Source organism: Dinoponera quadriceps, unplaced genomic scaffold, assembly GCF_001313825.1.
Source record: "Dinoponera quadriceps isolate SergipeBrazil2010 unplaced genomic scaffold, ASM131382v1 scaffold71, whole genome shotgun sequence".
NCBI classification, from domain to species: Eukaryota; Metazoa; Arthropoda; class Insecta; order Hymenoptera; family Formicidae; genus Dinoponera; species Dinoponera quadriceps.
Genome location: NW_014554274.1, coordinates 1,066,994 through 1,088,608, shown reverse-complemented (window position 1 = coordinate 1,088,608; position 21,615 = coordinate 1,066,994). Strand labels below are relative to the sequence as shown.

At 43.4% G+C, this 21,615-nt stretch overlaps 3 protein-coding genes across 10 annotated transcripts in view; 2 read left to right on the top strand and 1 right to left on the bottom strand.

Annotated features, from left to right (window-relative positions):
- LOC106741243 overlaps positions 1-21,615 on the top strand; it is a 30,862-nt gene that overhangs the window by 3,850 nt on the left and 5,397 nt on the right. For 3 of the 4 annotated variants that reach the window (XM_014613054.1, XM_014613032.1, XM_014613038.1), the window contains 11 exons: positions 333-436; positions 16,689-16,753; positions 16,992-17,151; positions 17,368-17,510; positions 17,826-18,030; positions 18,121-18,282; positions 18,745-19,026; positions 19,795-20,043; positions 20,654-20,829; positions 20,953-21,102; positions 21,250-21,532. In XM_014613054.1, the coding sequence (XP_014468540.1) occupies positions 333-436; positions 16,689-16,753; positions 16,992-17,151; positions 17,368-17,510; positions 17,826-18,030; positions 18,121-18,282; positions 18,745-19,026; positions 19,795-20,043; positions 20,654-20,829; positions 20,953-21,102; positions 21,250-21,532 (1,979 nt within the window). The remainder of the gene's footprint in view (positions 1-332; positions 437-16,688; positions 16,754-16,991; positions 17,152-17,367; positions 17,511-17,825; positions 18,031-18,120; positions 18,283-18,744; positions 19,027-19,794; positions 20,044-20,653; positions 20,830-20,952; positions 21,103-21,249; positions 21,533-21,615) is intronic. The other variant, XM_014613045.1, reaches the window with a different exon arrangement.
- On the bottom strand, positions 2-15,214 carry LOC106741275 (protein N-lysine methyltransferase METTL20-like). Of its 5 annotated transcripts, none has more exons than XR_001374165.1 (5): positions 14,407-15,214; positions 9,657-9,770; positions 8,360-8,955; positions 1,889-2,289; positions 2-412 (listed from the first exon to the last, which is right to left on the bottom strand). XR_001374165.1 is itself a non-coding variant. In XM_014613112.1 (5 exons), the coding sequence occupies exons 3-5, from the start codon at positions 8,862-8,864 to the stop codon at positions 1,943-1,945; spliced, it is 720 nt and encodes a 239-aa protein (XP_014468598.1). In that variant the 5' UTR covers positions 8,865-8,955; positions 9,657-9,770; positions 14,407-15,214; the 3' UTR covers positions 874-1,942. The 5 variants fall into 5 exon arrangements, 3 of the variants coding, with proteins under 3 accessions (XP_014468598.1, XP_014468576.1, XP_014468586.1); XR_001374166.1 differs by lacking the exon at positions 2-412 and adding an exon at positions 590-861; XM_014613112.1 differs by lacking the exon at positions 2-412 and having other exon boundaries at positions 874-2,289; positions 8,360-8,561; positions 8,694-8,955.
- Positions 13,885-16,122, top strand: LOC106741302. The gene is made up of 2 exons (XM_014613124.1): positions 13,885-14,466; positions 15,221-16,122. The coding sequence occupies exons 1-2, from the start codon at positions 14,411-14,413 to the stop codon at positions 15,549-15,551; spliced, it is 387 nt and encodes a 128-aa protein (XP_014468610.1). The 5' UTR covers positions 13,885-14,410; the 3' UTR covers positions 15,552-16,122.

Here is a 21,615-nt window from a genome sequence, read left to right as displayed (position 1 = left end):
ACTTATGCAAGAAATGAATTTTTTTTTCAATAAATCAGAAATACACAAATCCCTTCCACTTATCGTTCCGCTAAGTCAAAAACTGTTGGTGATTCGAACGTTATAGTTAAGCAAAAACGTATTTTCTATTTCAACCGAAGAATTCGCTAATAAAAAACGCAGCAGACTTAGGGCATATGCATAATGTATAAAATGACGATAAAATGTCAAAATGACAACACTCACAAACTAAGCCAGTAAGAGCCAAATTTCTACCAAATTAAACTGGAATGCTCTTGGCTTTACTTCCTTCTTTCTCTTTGTTATTTAATGTACGAATTTTGTGTTCGCAGATCGATCGCGATACGAGTGCAGGATCAAGTTGTCGAACGTGACGTCTCTCCGCACGGGTCCGGTGTCGCAGCACGGCAGCCTGGAATCGTTGGTCAGCAAACAGGTAAGCAAACTCGAAAATCAGTCTGAGGCAATTTGCGCGAACTTTGCGATGAAAGAATACGAATTGCGTCTAACAGCGATCGTTTATCGGAATGACGCACACTTTGCGCGGTGGAACGACGCGCTCGGTAAATATTTGCGATAAACGCACGATTGCACGGCGCAGCGCTTCAGCGCAGCTGCATTTTTACGCGAAAACGAGATATGCAATTCGTTTATGTAACGAGTATAGGATTCCCTGCTATTAAAATAACGCGCGCCACGTATGCGCGCGAACGCGCCTCATATACATTTTGCCGGGAACAATATCGTTAAGACTTCCCCGCGTAGAATAATGCCTGCGGTTTAACGTAGGCATCGTAATTGTAGCCGGCATCGTATAATTGTAGCCGGCATTTGGTGAGTTTCGAGCCACAGCTGTTGTACCTGCACACAGTTACACGTGGCCAATCACAATTGTCGTTACGATTTTCACGCGATTACGTCAATACGCTGATGAACGTGCGTTGCTTAGACAGATATATGTGCACATTATTTACGAATATTATGCAGCTCTCATAATGATGGATTCTACGATCGAGCGAGTTGTTTAAATTTAAGTAAGATTTGGGTATATCGTTTGTTTTGCCATAAAGAAATATTTATTATGTCGGGATGAAATATTTTATATTCTGAACGTATTATATATAGGATGTTAAATTTTAAACATAACAGGCCGATTATCTCGGAAATGAAATGAAATATCGAGATGAGGTTTTTTTTAGATCGTTTGAAGGGGAACGAATTTTGAAAAGAATTTGAATGGAGGCGTAAAAGTGAGTTAGTCAAATTAATTTTTTTAAATGGAACTCTAATTTTTTAAACATCTATGTTTGTAATTCTTCTCATGACGAATTCAATGACTACACATCCGAGGCAACTGAAGATTAAATCACAGAAAAAAGTATTCAGAAGAGAAAAAAATATACTTTCAAAGAACAAAGAAGAAATAAACTTTATTAATAAATTTTCAAATAAGAAAAAATGTCTTAGAAGTCAAATCTTAGAAGTCAAATTCTTTTCATCAAAATTTGTCCTTCTCCAAACAATACAATCTAAAAAAACCGAACCTTGATATTTCATTTAGTTTTCGAGATATTCGGCCTGTTACGTTTGAAATTTAACGCTGCGTATACATATATATTTTTTTCGAAAATTAATAAACGAGCGAATATATGATGAAAATGAACACGAGTGTTTCTCGGAACAATTATTAAAAAAATACATTGCCAAAAAATAAATTATTTAAAAAGGTTAAAAATTGAATTAAAAAAAAAAGTAAATCAATTTCACTGAAGCTTCGCAGAAAAATCGTGTCCAAGTTTCTCTCATTGCCAATTATTTTCAATCACGCCAATTATTTTCAATCACTTGAATTTGTCATTCAAGAAATGTTGGTATTAGTGGTACGTACAAAATGCAATTTTCCTCGATAACATAGCTACGTGTATAAGTGTAGCTATTTCGGTCACTTTGTTCCGGCCGCAAACTCCCACACGGTGGCCGTGTCGTAACCATGATTCTCTCTCTTAACGTTCTCCGGCAAGGAATATCGTCGCAACAATCTCAATCGTTTCTTGAGATTCTCGGTTAAGCCGTGCCTTCCTGGGTCTCCCAGGTAAATTCGCGCACCTCGTGCGTGCGCGTTTTCCAACCACGTAATTAGGATGTTCGTTATTTCCTCATCGTACAGCAGATCGCCAACGAAGATCATGTCGTACAGGTCTTCCGGTGGTCTTTTCAGCAGGTTCTCCCACGACACTTCGATATCCACGTCATTTAGCATGGCGTTCATCGCGATAGCTACGCAGGCGACTGAAATCCAAAAAGCAACATATTATTTTGATGATTATCACGTGATCTTTAATCGCCGATACTGTCGATATGTAAAATTCAGTGGAGATTTTAAAACGTTTCACGTGGAAAGACGTTTAGGTGGAAAGAATTTTTAATTTTGACACTTTCCAAATGCTCCAACATAGAGGAAACATCAAGTTGGATTGATAAAATCAGCGGTCAACATTGTTGAAAAAAGACTATACACCGGATAAATTACGCGTTATTAGATTCCGACTAAATCGCAAACTTTAAGTTTCAATTACTCATTACAACAATTTATTCAACGAGCTAATCGTTGTGCTTGAAAAAATCTCGCTTGTTTAAGCAAAATTTCGTTGACTCTACCACTCTTTTTCAATGAAATCCTCTTTTTCAGTGAAACCTATAACGGAACGTCGAAAAATTTACGCGTAAAAATTAACGCGCGCAGCAGTATTGAAAAAAGATACGCGTGTAACACAGACACATAGATTTAGAAATTGAGCGGGTGATACTGTTCATGTCGTCTAATTGCTTAAAAAGTATCTCTCTCATTTTGCGGCCCGATCGTAAAGCATGTTCCTACACAGGTAACTGACCGTGTCGCGCGCGCGTGCATTTATCAGTAACTCCCTAACTCTGACTCATACACTCTATTAATATCGTAATCGTGAATATTTGTCTCTCACGTTCCTGCATATGTTCCGCTGAATTAGCTTCATTGTCCCATCGTAATGCTAGGCATCGACTGATATATTGGCAACGGACGCACTCACGAATCGTGCGTCGATTCATTTCTCGACGGAGCAATCGTTATTTGTCACGACTTGACAATTTCTATTGTTGAATATCTCGCTAAACGAAGAACCTCAGACGGAAATTCTCTCGGATAAGAAGGAAAAGATACTCCTCCTCGGTTATTCGCGAACGAACGTCAGAGATCCTCTTTGACGTGCGTTCTCAATTAATCGGGGGAATGGTATTTCATTTTCTATTTTTATCTTTCAAGTTCGACGCTACCTCAAGTCTAATCTCGTTGTGCTTGCAATTGAAATATCATCGAAAACTCGACGGGGAAATCCGTCCGTTTCGATTCAGTTGCGGGACACACTTCCGAAAACGCCGCCCGATAATTGCCGCACGTCAATTTCGCGCGATATCGCTCTGCGAAAGCTGCGAATTTCAACTCCGTAATATTCCGTTGCCGAACGGCGCGCTGCGTGTTCTTTGAATAGACGTTCGGGGTAATTAACAGTACAAATAAGAGTGTAAACGCCGACGAGATAGTATTATCTCGTAAGGTCAATTGAGGCCGGCGCGCTAAAACGGCCCCGTATCTCGCGCGCGGATCGCGTCGCGATCGGCTAATCTTCGCCCTCGCGATTGAATGGCAATGTCCGCGCGAACGAAGGTAAGCGGGCGATAACGGGGCTGTCATTGGACATCCGCCGCACACGTTACATCATTGTGTTTTCGTCGCACACGATAATTGGCATCGCTTCGTGAACCTTGGAACGGGTAACGCACGCGTTCTCTCGCGTTTAAATATAACGTCCTTGACTCATATCGATTCGCGCCGAAAGAACAGCCAGTGCCAGATTAACATGAAATGCTGTGCGCCGCCGAAACGAATGGTAATCTTGTTCCGCGAATTTTCGAGTTCCCGAGATACCGGGACAAACACGGGAAAGCCCATTAACAGCTCGCGCAACAGAAGAGCTTTTTTACCTCGTTTTCTTCGTATATGTTAAAAAAACGCAAGGAGGAGGAAAATTTTATCAGCGTGAGCGCAAGCATACACGATGCGTTTGCGCTGCTGTTTTCCCTGACCGTGTCCCGGAAAATCACCGGAGATATCAAGATATTTGTAGTGATTCATATGATGAGATTATTATGATGCCGGCTTTCAATGTCGGCTTTTCGATCAACAATATTCCACGTGGCAAACGTGGCAATTGGTAACAACACAGAGTTGGGAAATTTACTTGGTAAATATATTATCGTTACTCGCTGCCGTTCGCCTTTTCGAGCGGGTAGAAAGTATCGACCGTCGATTACGATGCAAGAGGAATGTAATACTGAAAATCGACGACCTTTCACTGACGCACACGGGACGGTCCTTCTTTCCAGCATCTGCGTAAAACGGGGAAACCCGTCCTAAGTGTACCGCCTCTTAATTCCCCGCTGACCTGCTTAAGCCGGAATAAATTTACGAGCTCAGGTATTGGTGTAATGCATAACTGCAGGCTATATCCTGCAATGGCCTCTCTGGAGATCCATTTACTCCGAGGAACTCTAAAATTGCTCACTTCTAAAATTGCTCTTCGTTCAAAATCGTCGTACGAGCGTGGAAATTCGAGGTAATCACGAGATTACGTAATGTTCGCAGGTTTTCTAGAAATTCGTACTGCACGTTTCGTCGGTTGTGCCTTAGTGTTACTTTACATCGCTCACAATTGGCAGTAGTTTGTAAATTTTGTGTACAGACCTTTATTTCTATAAATTCAGAAGTTATTTTTGTTATAAATTCGCAGATTTTCACCATCGTGATTTTGACTGCCGCGTGCTTTGCCGGCTGAATTTCTATTTATTTACTTGTTTCATCACTACATAAACGGGGAATACTCTTTGATAACATAGAAAGCATAACAAAAACAGTTGCAGAGATAAGAATACTCGTACGGAGAACATCAACTCAGATCAGAGCGAAACTTAACTTTTCCCGCAACGAGATGACGGACATACTAAAAAAGTCAACCGAACCGAAGTCATACCTTCGTATTACTTATATTGCTCATAATTCGCAATAGTTTGTAAATTTTGCATAGACTTTTATTTTTATAAATTCGACTGTTATTTTTTGTTTCGTCGGGAATCCGCAGATTTTCGCTATCGGGATTTTTACTGCCGCGCATTTCGCCGGTTGCATTTATACGCACCTCCATGTTTCCTATATTGCTTATTATTGACGATAGTTTGTAAATTTGATATAGACTTTTATTTCTATAAATTCGGCTGTTATTATTATTCGTTTCGTCGTAAATCCGCAGATTTTCGCGATTTTTACTGCCGCGTCCTTCGTCGATTATACTTTTATGCGCTTTCCTGTGACCTGCATTGCTCATAATTGGCGATCGTTTGCGAATTTTGTTCGAACCTTTATCTCGAAAATTTGGCGGTTATTCGTTTACTTTCTCGTACAGATTTTCAGTACACGACGAAACTTGACAATTTTCAGCGAGGATCGAAAGTCGGTGGCCACGCGACAATATTTTTCACCGATTATCGCCCGGGACGCGTTAACAGTCTCCAATCTTTATATCTTAATCGTTATCTGCTTAAACATTATCCTATTTGTTCTGCTGCAAGAACGGGCTGTCGCGTATGTACGATAAGAGGTGCGATAAACGAAATCGCCTCACGTGTGATTCGCGTGATAACGTTGCCCGACGAGCGCTTCAACGTAAAATCGCGCGACGCCGCGCGGCTGCAACTTACGAATGCTGCGAATTTGCGTTTCTACGGCGCGTAATAAATGGCGGAGTCGCAAAGTCGAACGCGACTGACGTTGTGGCCGTTGTCGCGTGTCAATAACTCGCGGTGACGAAAGCGCGGTCAGTCAGACACGCGCTTGTCACGAGTACGAGAGGACGTCTCGGCAGAGACGTCTCCTCGCGACGCCATTGCGTTCATTGATAGAAACCTTTTCCTCAGGGACAACGCCAATTCCGCGTATAGCGCGCAATTAATGCGACACAGGCAGGCGCCGATAGGTTACTATCGGCGGGCGACGCAATTCGTCCACTGCAGCGCGCAACAAATGGCTGGCACGACGGGGCCGCGCGAACGGAACGCGCGAATGGAATCAGCCGTACGCATTCGGCATTCTTTTCTGAGTCATGTCCGTCGGAATTCGGTCTTATCTGGCCTCTGGACTCGCGCCTACCATCGGCTCCGCCGCGCTGTGTTCATTCAATGTACACCACCTGTCTGTCGCCGCCGCGCACATCCGCATGCACGCACATGCACGCACGCAGGTGAACGTGCACGGCATGCGTGTATATATATATATATATATATATATGTGCCGAAGAGTGACGTCAACACTGGCCGCTTGGTATTTCCTTAGGCCACCGACCCGCCCAGGTAACTCCGGGTTTCACCGGACTCTGAGGGGAATTCCTGCTGTCGGGGACTTTCTAGCGTACGCAAAAAGGGACGAAAGGACGAGGAGTGAAATTCGTAATGCGCAGCGGTCTGAGACTATTTCTTGGTCAAAAGTTATTTTTTCACGTCCCGCCTCAGGTTTTGATATAAACGCAGTTTTATACGGTTCTATAGTCAAATAATCGTAAGTTGTTACCATTTATTGTTCTTTCATCATTTCTTAGTAAATGTAACGCTAAAAATATTGCTCATTTAACCGTTTGCACTCGAGGACTCCGGAGCGGAGCCATTTCAAATTTGTCTTCAAACTCGAGGGCTCCGCTATGGAGACAATGCAAATAACATTCAGTTCATAACATAAGGACAAAGACAAATCGTAAAAACTATTGTGTATAGGATATTCCGCTCTTGCTATTTGCATTGTCTCCATAGCGGAGCCCTTTGAAGACAAATTTTAAATGGCTCCGCTCCGGAGCCCTCGAGTGCAAAGGGTTAAAGATAACTTCCAGTCACGCTGTTAAAATTGTGCCACATATTATATTATTTTAAAATAGTGATGGTGTCATAAGAGACCATAATTCTCCGATCAACTTTTGAAACCGAGTTTTAATACAAAATATTCTGTAAGCTTTCGAAGAAATGACAATTTATTTTCTCTCTTTTTCTTATCTAATGTCGCGTTTGCGTTTACATTACTTGGACTATTTATGGAATACGATTATAAACTGTCACGGAAAGGTCGGGATAATCGAGGTCCTCGCTGTCCAAAATGTACATAGTAAGTTTCACAGCAAGATGCTTCTTGAAACTCTAGTTACGCTACTGACTCATCTTTCCGCTCTCTTAATCGTTGTTCGATTATTAGCCAGAGAGACGAGTAATTCCCCGTGCACACATATTCTTCGTCTTCCCCTCTGTCTAGACGAACTTTGCACAAACCGATAGCCCCCCTCTCTCTCGCTCTCTCTCCCTCTCTCTCTCTCTCCTTCCGTTTACATTTTTCATCAGTTCGACGAAACCGCAAAACAAACGCAGTAACGCATGCCTGCATATTACATATGTGTCTACAATATCAACGCGCATTTATCCGCCGGAGATTTACGACCTGTCGCGAAATTCGGCGGAATTCCCGCGCGGTGGATTGCCGGATCGATCGAATCGATGGCGTCGACATCGCGATTTCCTAATAACGAATCCTGTTGCAATCGTACTGTTGGGCGCGATAACTGTTTACTGACCGAATAACGCGAAGTCATCAAGAAACGATCGCTATTTGTTACATCATTCGAAAATGTGCGGTGTCACAGTTTGCCGCGGTGTTGCAACACACACACACACACACATATGATTGCTCACATACGCCGATCGTCCGTATCAAATATCAATAAAGCGAGGGCGCGTTTTTTCCGAATTACTTTTTCCCCGATGCGTTTATTGTTTTTTTCGCCTGTATCTCGCGCTGAAGCTTTTCCCTATGGGGACTCGCGGCAACCTCGGCAACCGCGATATCAGTTACGTTATCACGCAAGGACACCGCGATTGTGGTATGACGTGTCCAATATGTATAGGGACTATTCCGGACTATACCGTAGCGCTTCGTTTGATTCGCATCCTGCGGAGCTATTTTTTTTCCCGAACGACCGAAAGCACCGCGATAATAATTATCATCGGCCTATACACGGTAGATAAGGGGAACTTCTCGGAATCCTATTAATAAACTTTGAAAAGCGTGCAGCTGAATTCTACACTTCGCGAAATTGAAATGTCGCGAATCTTTCCTCGACAGATAAGGACACTCAATTCCGCATTTTATTCGCGACATGTCGCACATGTGTTTAACGATACGCTTCTCGATCCCGACTTCCGCTTGAATTAATGACTCCACGCCAGATGTACTGACCTTCGTTGATGTCATTCGCGACCACTTGCCACGGCCCGATCGATTTCGCGGCTATCGCCGCGGCGCCGCATCCTGCGCCCAGATCCAGTATCCTTAGAGCACCACCCTTCGCACCCCTACGTCCAAAAATCCGTTCTCTCTCGTCCAGGATGAATCTCCCGAGCACTTGTCCACCGGGCCAGTATATGGACCAGAACGGATCCTGGAATGTGGTCCTCGTCAAGGAGTCAAGTCTCCTATCGCCATCTTTGTCGAGAAAGGGCTCACGATACAGAGGACAATTCTCCGTCAACAGGAATAACTTCAGTTCCGGAGTCATGTGGTCGTGAGATACCTCGGTATTGTTCAGGATCGTCCTCACCACGTCTCGTCGGCTCTCTGTGAGTCCTTTAAGCGATGCCCCGTGACTGTTCCGCAAGACATGATCCCAGGTGTCCTTTGTGCTCCGCGAGAATTTTCTCGCGATTAGGCGTTTCTTCAAACAGGCGACACTTCTCACAATCATCGTCGGCGAAAACAAGAGCTAATTATAGCCTGTCCATTTAGCACACGTTGCTTTCTCTCTCTGTCTCTCTCTCTCTCTCTCTTGAGAAGCTCTAAAATAAACGCAATTCTCGGAGTTAAACCGATTGTTTGTTTTACAAGTGGCTATCGTAAGAAGAAAAGTATAATCCTACATTGAGAACTTCCGTTTCTCGATAGAAAGTCGTGATAAGTGATAATCTTCTCGGAAGAGTATTACGATTGCAATCCCACGTATAGATAATAATGATAAATTCTTATTGTATTTCATATAGGATAAGATTGCCGATTGATCGAGTCGCGACCGACTTGAGAATCTCGAGTAAGAAAGTATTTTGTTTGATACTGGTGCCGAAGATATCCTCCAGTCTAATTGGACGCGAGGACTTTAGGTGTAATAGATTTTCGAAATTTTCTGCTTTCGAGTTCAACATTGTACTCATTATAACACTGATAAACACACGAGCCGTGTTGACGTTGCAGTTTTTCTCGCAAGGAAATTACATTTACGCAAACAGCGTTCATAACTCATGGGTGCAATGGGGAAAAACATGCGCGCCCGCGAAACCGGTCGCGATTTTAACGTAATGTATTATTTATCACACATTTTACCTTGGAATAACGAGTGAAATCCCGAATAATGACGTCAAGGGGTGAAATAATTAATTTCACTGCATTTTCAACTCCAATTATAGTTTTTATTGCGCTAATAAAAAAAAGGTAACGAGCAAAATGCACATAAGATTATTATCGCTAACGTTGTAATGACACTTACCGCGGAAATGGGTTTCCCGACTACAATTACTTCATTGTCCAATTATAATCCCGACTAAACCAAACGTTTTTTTCTCAGTGCGTAAACATGAAAATATTGGAAAAACCGTGTGACCTGTAAAGAAATAAAACAAAATATATAAACAAAAATTTCGTAGTCCGTTGTTCCATTTGCCGAGTTTCGATACGTTTCATCTCGAAATCGAGACTTTAACGTTTTCTGATGCTGTCGTATAAAAAATATATGTACCACTTGAGTATTCTTAGCAACATTTATGGCTCTTACGGGGAATCAGCTTTACCGCGAAAGAACTTTGAAGGCGACAACGGTGTCCCTGTCCAAGACGTTTTGGGATTTCCAGCGATCCCGCTTGCAAAATATTCCTCGCTACTCGGTGAAACATCGCCGAGGACGCCTGCGAGGTTCTTGACCGGGAAACGTTTCATCGATCAACGTTTCTTAGTAAGAAGTAGGTCAAATAGCGAATCCGTTCTGCGAGGTGCGAATACGAAACTCCCGGGAAAGAGTTTTAGATAGCCTTGTCAAGTATATAACTTTTTCTCTTCTCTGTTCTTAGTGATCTGAATTTTCTGTTTAAAAAGAAAACGACTTTTCCGTTCGCGGAATAAAGATATATAGAGTATCAACTAGTCAAAATCGAGACCTTAGGTTTATATTTACTTCTTAAAACTTCGATATATTTCTCCTTTTCTTTTTTCTCCCTCTCTTTCGAAGAAAGCTTTATCTATCTATCTATCTATTTATCTATCTCTATCTAACGCCCTTTCTCTCCAGCGTTTTGTTTTAAATTGCAGATACGTTTCCTCATAGCTTATGCAATTTTCCATGACATAATTCCATTATGTCATTTTGAAAACGCATCTATTGCGCAATGTCTGTCGTACATTTTTTCGAACGACAATATTAATAGACCTGCACCAGTTATACCCATTAATACGAAACCCGTATAGCAGCTATAAAACAAATATTATTACGAAGGCAAACCTTCAGCTTAGGTGACCTTTATACAACTGGAACGCGGGTGGTGAAATTCACGTAATCGTCGTAATAATCGTTCATTTAATTAATACCATCCCGAATTGATCATCATTACGTATGGCTATTTGACGCTTAATTACCACCACTTACAATATCAACGCATTATTGTAATATGATTCGCCGAGTTACGCAATTTTGATATTTCGGTAGCGTTTCGGGAATCAAATTTAAGGAATTAGAATTAGAGTTGTTTGTAGAGTTTGTAAAGTTATTTTGTTACACGAATAATTAATATATATATATCGTGCACGCGTGCAGCTTAAAATATCATTATCTCATGTGTCTCGCACTTATTTGCCGCTTTTATTCCGCTTTTGGAATAACCGAGCCGTTAATGGAAACGTCCAGTTATTTCTCTCAATTAAATTACGTTTAATTATCGAGTATAGTATCGCCGAGTATAAAAATGAGGTCGCGCGCTTTGTGAAATTAATGTGCCGTCATACGGCCGCGGTTATTCGGTGCTGCGTCGCCCCGGCCATTCGCGGAAAGCGAGGAAGCTTGGAACGAGCGCGGCGCACACGGCGATATTAATACTTCCCCAGGTGGATATTGTTAATCCTCTTGGTTTCCGTTATCGTGGAAATTGTGCGATTGCGCGACTGGTGAAACGTAGTGGAACAAAGGCTTGCATCATCTCCCGGTCGGACGTATATGGGAGAGAGATATACATATATAGGATTGACATAACACCGTCACACATGTAATCTCGATCGGGAGCAGATATACGAAGGGTGATCGCTTCAAAATGAAGTTTATTGACCGTACTAGCCGCGACGGCGGACGGTCGACGTGGCTCTTTTCCTGGTCAGGTGTTTGCGGATGATGAAACTGGACTGAAGTCGACATAATGCACGTACATGGTGCAACATCACATCGAGGAAAGAGATTCCTCGTAAGTTTCGTGCTCTTCTTTTTCGGATGCACAAAGTGACTCGGACTTTTCGTCATTTCGGAGCCGCTTCTCGTCCGTACGGTAACTTCGAATTGCTCCGCCGACGATTGAATTAACGACAGGAATACAGGAGATTCTCAATCGGCGCGTTTCTCCGTAGCATCCGAACCATGCTCTTGTCGCAAGAAGAAGAATTTCAAGAGTTCACCTTATCTAATCTGCCGTCGTATTGAATTATTTGTCGGGCGTGTTTTGCGTGTTTCTTGATATTACGATCCTTCTTAGACGCGAGATTAAAGATACGCCTGGAACGACCCAACCTTGAAGGAACGTGTCACCAAGAGCATATATGTACTTTCAGATTTCGATTGTGCTCGGTACAGTGAACCTTTTGTCAGTGAACTTTAGAAAAGAGCGGTGTCACCGTGACTGTCCACGTGCGTGGGCGACACACTTGTCCGCGGATCGAAGAGGACGGCGATGAGATCGTTAGATAATCCACTTGAATTGATGTAACGTGTCGCATCGAGCGCCGCTTTTCATCCTCGTCGATGGAAATTTGTTTGCGCTGCTACTAAGTAATTATGTTTCCTAACACGCGACGCTCCGTTCCCGGTAGATTCCGTTGACATACCCCCCGTCCGCTGAAAGTTTCGCGATCTCGCGAGCATTTCAGACTGATTAGATCGTCATTTTCTTTTTTTTCTTGGCGCATTAAAGAGGTCGCTGTATTCATTAATAATCATCGTTCGTCGGAATCAACGACGACGTTTTTCGCGGAAATGGAAAATTGAGAACGGCGAGGTGAGAGATCAATACTTATACGTGCTTTCGCTTCGGATTTTCGCGTTGAAATTTTCTTCCTTTAATTTGACTTTATCGCAACAATAAAGGTAATTATTTCCAGTTTAGTTCTTTCGCGTACAGACGATAAAGTGATCCCGGTGTACTTTGCATGAAATTTACACGTTTCAGATGATAATGTTTTTACATATGACCAGTTCTGGACGTGAGAGATTTGGATATTTGGATTTCGTGGATTTCGAGAAGTGAAATTTAACGTCAACTAATTTTCTCCACGTCGCTGCGAACTTTGCGGCTGCGATCACTGTTCGGTATATTCTGACGTATTGTGGCGATAAATGTCAGATCAATTTCGAGAGCTTGCTGATAATTGTCGCGACGAGAATGGGAAAGCAATGCGAGATGTAAAGCGCGCGTGTGTTTTAGTTCATCGAATGCCTGGCATGCTTCGTTTCCAGCTAATGTATCGAAGAATAATTAATATCGACCTATTCGTGAAAAATCGAGTAACCTGCGCGACAATTCCTCTCTCACCTTGAACTTATGCTCAGCCGTTGTGTTTCGACGAACCGCTCGAGAGCCCCGCGGCACGCGAGCGCAACGCAAAAACCGAAGCCGTACTCGGGAAGCCCGACTTATCGATCAGTCTGCAACTATGTAGCGCGATGTTTTCAAAACAGCGTTACAATGAATCAGAGGACGCGAAACTACAATCGGCTTATTCCGCGTCACCCGCAGCATTTCGTATCTCGCGGAATTCCGCGCCAAATCAAATTACTCGCTCGACCTCCTCTCCGCATTATCGACTATCGACCGTCGACTTTCGTCACTCTCGTTCCCAAGTTTTTCAACGTAGGTCGAGTAGGTCTCACTGTGACGCGATTCCCATACCAATTCTATTTTGTTATTCAATCCGCTAATTTTCTACGTAAACGTCGATTGCATTGCTTCTTAACTCGAATTGTTTACCTTTCTCTGTTTTCGATAGATTGCGAACGACGTTATGACGCGCGTATTTTGATTGGTTTTCAATCAAGAAATATTTGTAACTAACACTGCTTGCGTAAAAGGGAATTTGTCTCGAATGTAATAAATCTCTTGTCTATTTCATCTTTTTTCTGTTTGTTATTGTCATTATTATTATTATTATTATTGTTGTTATTATTGTTATTATTAATGTATACGTATAATTATTTATGTCATTAAGAGAGAGAAAGAGAGAATACAAGTGATCGCAATTTTCTATAATTTATTATCTTATTTATTATTTATATCCTTCGTTGTAATTTATTATTTATTCGCCTTCGTGAATTTTCTGTGTTTCTGTTATGCATTCTTCGGAAATTTATGTTCTAGGAATTCCGAAAAAGATCGCTCCTCTGCTCTTTCTCTCTCTCTCTCTCCCTCTTTCTCTCCGGGAAATTCGACAACGCGCAGGGATCTAATTCGAACGTTTTCCCCTGACTCCCGCGCAGTCTTTTCCTCGGGTTTCCCGGTAAAGCTCGCGGCGGGCGTGTACCGATAAAAAGCTCCGTTATGTACATAGCGCAACAACGCGACGACGACAACGACGACTACGGAGGCGGCGGCGGCGGTTTATCCGCGAAGGTGACGAGCTGGTGGGGCAGGATCGATAAAAGTCGCGCGCGACGCGCCTCGAGGTCAAACGTAGACAGAAGCTCGTGAGAGAAGAGTCGATCAGCTAGAGCTACTCCGCGACATCTTACTAGCGTTTACGTCAGTTTGCGTCACAGCGAAATCAAGTGAAACCGTCTTGGAAACAGAGAGAGAGGCAGAGGAGAAGAGAAAAGCGAAACCTCTCTCGGTGCTTCTTCGTGCTTCGGTGGATTATCTAGAAGAGCGTCCACGAAAAGTGCGGAAAATTCGTCCCTCAGGCGTTACCGAGACCACGAAAATTCCGACGTTCAGTGAAGTGTGCAAGAGAGGCTCATTAAAGATTAAACCGCCGAACGAGCGACCGGAGATACTGACCGATATGACTTGCTGCCAGGAACCGCAGTCCTACCACGCGCAGGCCGCTATGAACGACAGGTAGATATCGCGACACGGAGTGTACAGGCCCGAAAGTTTCTCTTCCACGTGGCCATCGCGCGGCATTCTCGCATGGCGGTGCGTGTCAGAGCGCCAAATTTCGAAGAGCTGCGGCGCGACGGTCACGTTTCCGCCGGCGGCGATAAGAAGATGCTCGGTCACGGCGCGAACGCGACTCGATTTTGACTTCGCTGTCTTCAAAACTTCGCCCGGGTCGCGCAATATTTCAGACCTATCGTGAGGGATCTCTCTCGTCGTCTTCGCTACTTCGTGACATTGCAGAAATCGATTATCGTGTAATCTAAGACCCGCGAGAGAGCGCAATCTCGAGTTCCCCCGTCAGAAATCAGATAAATTCCGATACCGGGAAGTCGGTTTCTCGAAAGGATTATTTGCGCCTTCGACGCGGCGGGAGAAATTCTTATCGTTCTTTAATCAAAAGAAGGAAAAATAGAGAGAGAATAAAAAAAACGGTTATCTCAAAATTCACCAAGCCGTCCTCGAGTTGCGAAAGCAATTATCCAACGCGATCCATCAAAGCTTGCGGAACGCAATCTCCCGGGATTTTCCGCGCGCTCCACTCTCGCAAACGAGCGAATTAATAAAGTAGCAGCAGTTTCTCGCGAAATCGCCACTCTCGTCCCGGGTAATTCCGCGCTCGCCCAGCCGAGCATCCACTCCTCGCCGGCATAATCGAGCGGGCTTACGCAACGGCGCGTTGCATCGCGGATGACTGATCGAGAATGGCTTACAGCGGAAAATCAACATCGTGGTGCGAGCAGAAGGGCCTCGGCTGCAGCCAGGGCAGCACCATCACATGCGGCATGCTGCCGACCTTGCGAATGTTGGCCTCCCGGGGATGCAACAGCCAAGACAGCGTCTGTCTCGTGCCGTTCGACGTCGAGATGGACTCGGCCAGTCACCTGCACATGATACTGCTCGAGGCATATTGCCGTGAGATCGGTATCAAAGTGCTGAGGGTCTCCCGGGAGCGGATGCGGGCCCACTTATGCCCAGGTAGCGCGGACCTGTCGTGCGTCCTGATTACCAACGATGATCCATTTTTCCTGGAGTCGCCGGAGTGAAACTCGTAGATCTGTCCTTGAAGAAAGTTGAAACTACGCGAGACTACCGCCGTCTGGCGCGGTCCTTTACGCATCGGCCAAGGCATTTTGCTGGGGAGGAGGACGGCCGAGGAGATCCTCCACAAACCAAGGACGAAGGGGAGTTTTGTCAGTCCGGCAGACGCGACGTATATTTATGTGTATATGTGCCCCCCCCCCCCCGCGTCTTATCAGCGAGGATGCCGATTACCGGACATTTTTGTCTCAAAATCGCGAGATACGGCGGCGCCTGAGCCACGGTCTGGCGCGATTTATCGTTAAGACGGGGACGTACCACCACTCGAGTGACTTTCCTCGCGGAAGCACCCGGTGGCGGCTGGATAAGAAAGTGTTGATTAATGTATGTATGTGGCGCGTGTACAGCTCGCGATTGTTTGCGATTTGTCTTGAAGCGCGGGCTAAGTCCGCGCCCGGCTCTGTGTACTCTTTGTAAAACTCGACGGCGCTGAGAACGCGCGTCTCGAGCAGAGATAATGTATACACTTATGTAACAACACATGATAATAAGATTATACATGAAATTCGAACAGAATGCGAAAGGTCTCTCTCTTATTTTCCTCCACGCCTTTATTTATATACGCTTAATTATTTACCCTCCGCATATTTATCCACGTCCTTTGTGTATATGTCGCCTGCACACGGAGAAACATACTGCGTTCAAATAAATATTACTACTCGTTTCAAGTATCTCATAAGTTTTCGTTTATTCGAGATATATTCTCCGAATCCTGATAATTAAATTAAAACACTAAAATTAGAACTTCTCGGTTTACTTATTTCAATTAACCGAACTTTCCTCCGACGAGGTTCATAATATCTTTGAAAGGATCCTTCTTTTCAGTAAATGACAATGAATTTTTCTCATATCTGTGATGAGTTTATTTTAAGATATCAAGATCGATCAATATTATATCGCCAATATCATATTAATCTATTATCAAGAAAATATTTCTTGTTCACGATAAATCACATTAAATCATTACTTAAAAGAAGAAAAATAAACAGAGCAGTTGTTTCTCTTTACAGTATAAATAATGTTTTTTTCGCGACCGGTGCTCTTGTACCGCGTACTTAATTCACTGGAACTTATTCTTATAGCTCGCTAAGTACCTAAGGAACTCCAACATCACTTCCCTGGAGGAGTTAAAAATCCTGAGCGTGACGTGAGTAGGTACACATTCAAGGATAAAACGTACAGTTATACGCGGGTCGTGCACGTCTCGAGTGATTTTTCGAAAGAGAGTATACTTTGGGGGGGGAACGATCGCTTCTGTCAAGTAAATCGATATCGTCCCTCGGTTCTGTTCGTCGAGATAATTCTCGCTGTGGATGTGTTACTGTACTGTTGCGCGAGATGAGTCGCCGGAGATCTTTCTTTCATCATGACTGTTCCTCCGACAGACCCACTTCCGAGGTGACCTTTCATTTTTTCGGGAATTCCGATGACGGGGACAAGATCCGCGAGTCGCTAAATCGACTCGTGCAGCGCCGACGTCTCAGCGAAATCGCGCTGGAGTCCACGCACTTCACGTTCCAGCAGAAGCCCGCGCTCAAGTTGCAGGTAACGCAACTGGAATTAGCAGAACTTTATAATATCCGAGTATACCGGCGTACAATTCGTCCCGATGATTAAATGTCTGCTATTGAATTTCGGAGACAATAAAGCCCAGTTGAATCCGAGTCAACAAGTTCATCCGATTAACTCGTTAAGATCAAGATAGAGAATATAATTGATCGTCGTGTAATCCGAGAATCGCTGAGTCGAGTCACTTTTTAGAGTCTGCGGATCAATCAGGTGAACGATTACGACGTTCACTTGGGAGATCAGATCGTCTTGTCGTGCGCTGCTCAAGGAAGTTACGGCATAAACTTCACCTGGTACAAGGACGGCATGTTGGTGAACACGAGCAAAGCTACTAGGTATTTAATTTAATTTTGATTCCAGTTTTCCTAGTAACGATCGTGAGATAACGATATTAAATAACATTAAACGTTAAATCACGCGACGTCTCGTTCTTTAAATAATTAAGAAGCTACTCTTGGCTCATGTGTTCTATTCGTTTTGTCGTTTTGGGGAAATTTGGATGAGAGTTATTCAATCTCGATTCAATTATTCCTAATAACAATCGGGAAATAACGATATTAAATAATTTCAAACACGCGACGTCTCATCTTTTAAAGAATGAGGAAGCTACCCTCTCGAGTTATGCGGTTCTATTCACTTCATCATTTTAGAGAAATTTGGGTCAGTAATTTGCCGAACGACGGCTCGGACGTGTACCTGTCGGTGTTGACCATCGAGAAGGCGAACCTGCTCGATGGCGGCCAATACACGTGTCAAGTGGTGGATTGGGGCGTGCAGCAATGCAAAAGCGTCTACATCGAGATCAGGGATGAGCCGGAAGTGAAGGTGGTGCCGATGAGCGCCATCATAGAGAAAGTAAGCCGCGATTGTTAGATCCGTCGCGGATATGCGAAATCGAAACTCCGAGGGAGACGAATACCAATATCGTCAGACTATTGTTCGCAGGGCAGCAACATTCAATTGACGTGCACGACGCCTAACATGCGTAACATCGGGATTGGATTCGGTTGGACGAAGAATCGTGCCTTGCTCAAGCTGGAGCCCGGTCGGGCAATTTGGGAAGACTTATATCCAGCGGGCAGTATCCTGAAAATCACCAACGCTCAGGTAGAGACGCATCTTCGTCTTCTCACGTCATGGAAATTTCTTTTGTCTTATCTTACTTCTCTCTAGTTGTCTTCCGACTCTTCAGGATCTTTTACCGTAACTAACTCGCTTAATCAATCAAGTTGAACAGAATAATATGTACAAATACTCAGGCAAGACAGATGGCTAAGACACGTCTTGGAGACATCCGAAAGGTATCTAAAACCAGTAGAATGTCTTAAACGATTAAATCATTCACACGAAATAATTTAATCTATAAAATCATTTTTGTACAAGATAATACAATAGAAACAGTCCTGGCGCGTCACCTTTTGGTTGATATATTCTGGTATAAAAAATGTAATTTATTCAGTATATTGATACTTAGACCATCTAATAAAGTTATTATTATTATTATTAAACATTTACACTGTTCGGGTAATAATTTATTTCATTCTTCAAACGACCCGTTCGGCATTCTAGAAATCCGCGATCTACACCTGCAACGTAGCGCACAAGTCCATGTCCGTCCGGGTCGAAGTCATGAATCGAACTTTGATACCGATCTGCCTCGGCGGGAAGTCCTGGGGCCTGCAGTGGCCGGACACCGCTCCAGGATCGGAGGCATTACTGGAATGTCCTCGATACTTCGTGGGCCGACGGGTATCCAGACTCTGCTCGATGAAAGACGCCACCACACCCGAATGGCAAACACCGGACTTTTCGTCTTGCTTATACAAAGCATTGGTCTCGCCTTACAACAATGTGAGCACTTTATTCCCCTCAGCATTCCACACGCGATTTATGATGATTCACGATGACTTTAGAATACAGCATGCCGAAACAGCCTTGACCGACGTGGCGCGAAACATCTTTAATAAATTGCTATTTGTCAAACGAGCCAATATGGATAAATTAAGGGTCGCAGTAATATCTTTCGATGCGTCACTAGTCGCATTTCAATACTTATGACGATGCTCTATGCAAATATTTATTAGAGAGAGAGAGAGAGAAAGAGAGAGACCGATAACGACTTCATAAATTATACGACTAAATAAATTCAAAAAAAGACATAGAACTAGACACAGAATTAGAAACCCGCCACGTTCTCGTCGATAATTCTGGATTATGCAAAACTTTTTTGCTAAAAAGTAGCACAAATTTCTTCGATATTGGATCCGCTATTTTATCTTTTCAAATTGTTAGTGCAGATTTGAAATCAAAGAGGAAAGCCTAGCAACTCAAAAAATTTTACACATAAATAAGCCACAGTTAATTTTTATTTCAATTTAATTGTTATACTGAGAATCCGCCATTTAAATTTTTTTTAATTTTGACTTCGGCTGATTTGCAATCAGCAACCCTCAAAACCCCCATATATTAAAATTCGGCAAAATGTGTTCAATAGAGAAATTTGTGGAACAAGGGTTTAATTTGCGATTAATCGACCTATTAATTAAAATATATCAAAGATACTCTGAATTCCTCATCGAGGAGGTGTATCTAACGCTGCGAACTCGATCTATTTCGCAGTTTCGAAGTCTAACATTGGGTTACCAAAATATCACGAGCTCCGGGACGATCCTCGCCTTTTGGGAGATTCTGCACGAACGTGCATTACCGCTCTACCCCGGCGAAGGCGATCGTATAATAAGCATGTTGGCGGAGATCGAGAGGTATCAGTACAATATCGATCCGCTGGACGCGTACGTTTCCGCAGAGGCTCTGACTCACATAATAAATCGTATATTGAGCGACGAGTACTCAATCTCGAGTCAAGAGGTAAAGATAACATGGATTTAATGTTGGCAAAGAGAGGCGCCTCTCAGATAGCGCGAGGCACTTTTGAATGGAACGACCGGAATATTACAGTTATTCGTTCGGGACCAATAGGTGTAAAAAATTAAGAAGCCATGAGGAGCCAAGCATGAATGTTTTAATATCACTTAAAATATTAATAACGTCATTATATCAATATTAATTGTGGAAGGGTGAAATTGTCTATCGCGAATATACTGGATTGTTTCGGACGAACGAACGCACGCAACAGTCTTCCATGTATGAATCCGAATCTTTGAATCCCAGTAATAATCGTTATTAATTTAAAATCCTTCGGAAATTATTAAGTTTCGAAAAATAGAATAAGGTCATATTTTTTCCTCCCACAATTAATATTAATATAATGACATCATTGATATTTTTAATTAAAACATCCGTACTTGACTCCTCTTGGTTTTATATATTCTACCTTTACTTTTCATCGGAGACTCATACTTCAAACATTCAAGTTTTCATTCAAAATTGCGCCGTGCGTTTGAAATTTCACTCTTCTCTCTCCGACTTATCCCGAGGCTCGGGGTCAGACTTCAAGTTCGCGAACCTGGATTTTCAGAAGTTGTCGGTGCTGCTTCAACTTACGCAACGGAATCTAATTCACTGGTCCAAGCAACTGAAACACGTGTGCAAGCATATGGCTTTGTCGTCCATGGCTGTGGATATTCAGCAGCTGCAATCTCACAACGGGGACAGTATCACGCATTCGCTGCAGATGCCTTCGGCCGAGCACACGTAATTATTCTCCAGCTTTTTGTCCTCTTCTTCCTAAGATTTTTCTATCGACGTTATAAATCTACGATCTAAAGTTGCCTTTGCTTCTTTACGTCGTAAATGATCATGATTTATTCATAACAGGTATCCTGATTGGTATGAAGATAAAGTGGCTATACGTTTGTGGAAGAAGAGACAGCGCAATGTAAAGTCCAACAGCACGTTCGCCGGAATCGTTATCGTGTACAAAAACATGTCGCGCTTCATCCCAACGGCCTACGTTACGGAGCTCGAGTGAGTTTATTCGTTCGGTCTTTATTACAGCATGAAAAATCCACGAGTTTGCTTCAAAAGTAATCTAGCTATATTTGAAAAGATTAAAGGATTCATTTCAGCTGACCGAATCGGCGAATGTGAATTAAAATCAAGGGCAAATTTTAGCGACGGCACGGATCTCGAGTTTCGCATCAATTCCCGAGTGATCACCGTGGCGGTGCCCTCCTTCGGGGTCGACAAGTACAGTAAGATATGGGTCGACCTGCAGATCCGGCACTTGCAGAACCAAACGAGCGGCTGGAACACGTCGTGCGGTCTGATGGACAACTCTGGCTCGTGGGATCTCAACAGTTGCATAGCGAACACCGTGTTCGGCGACGCCACGACGCATTGTCTGTGCCCTACCGCGGGTACCGTCGCTGTTTTCTTGACGACTCGCGCGGTAAAAGTAAATATAGTTCCAACATGAGAAATTCGGCACACCTCCCGCTGTCATCCACGCTTCCGCGCTGTTGACGATAAAAATCATTA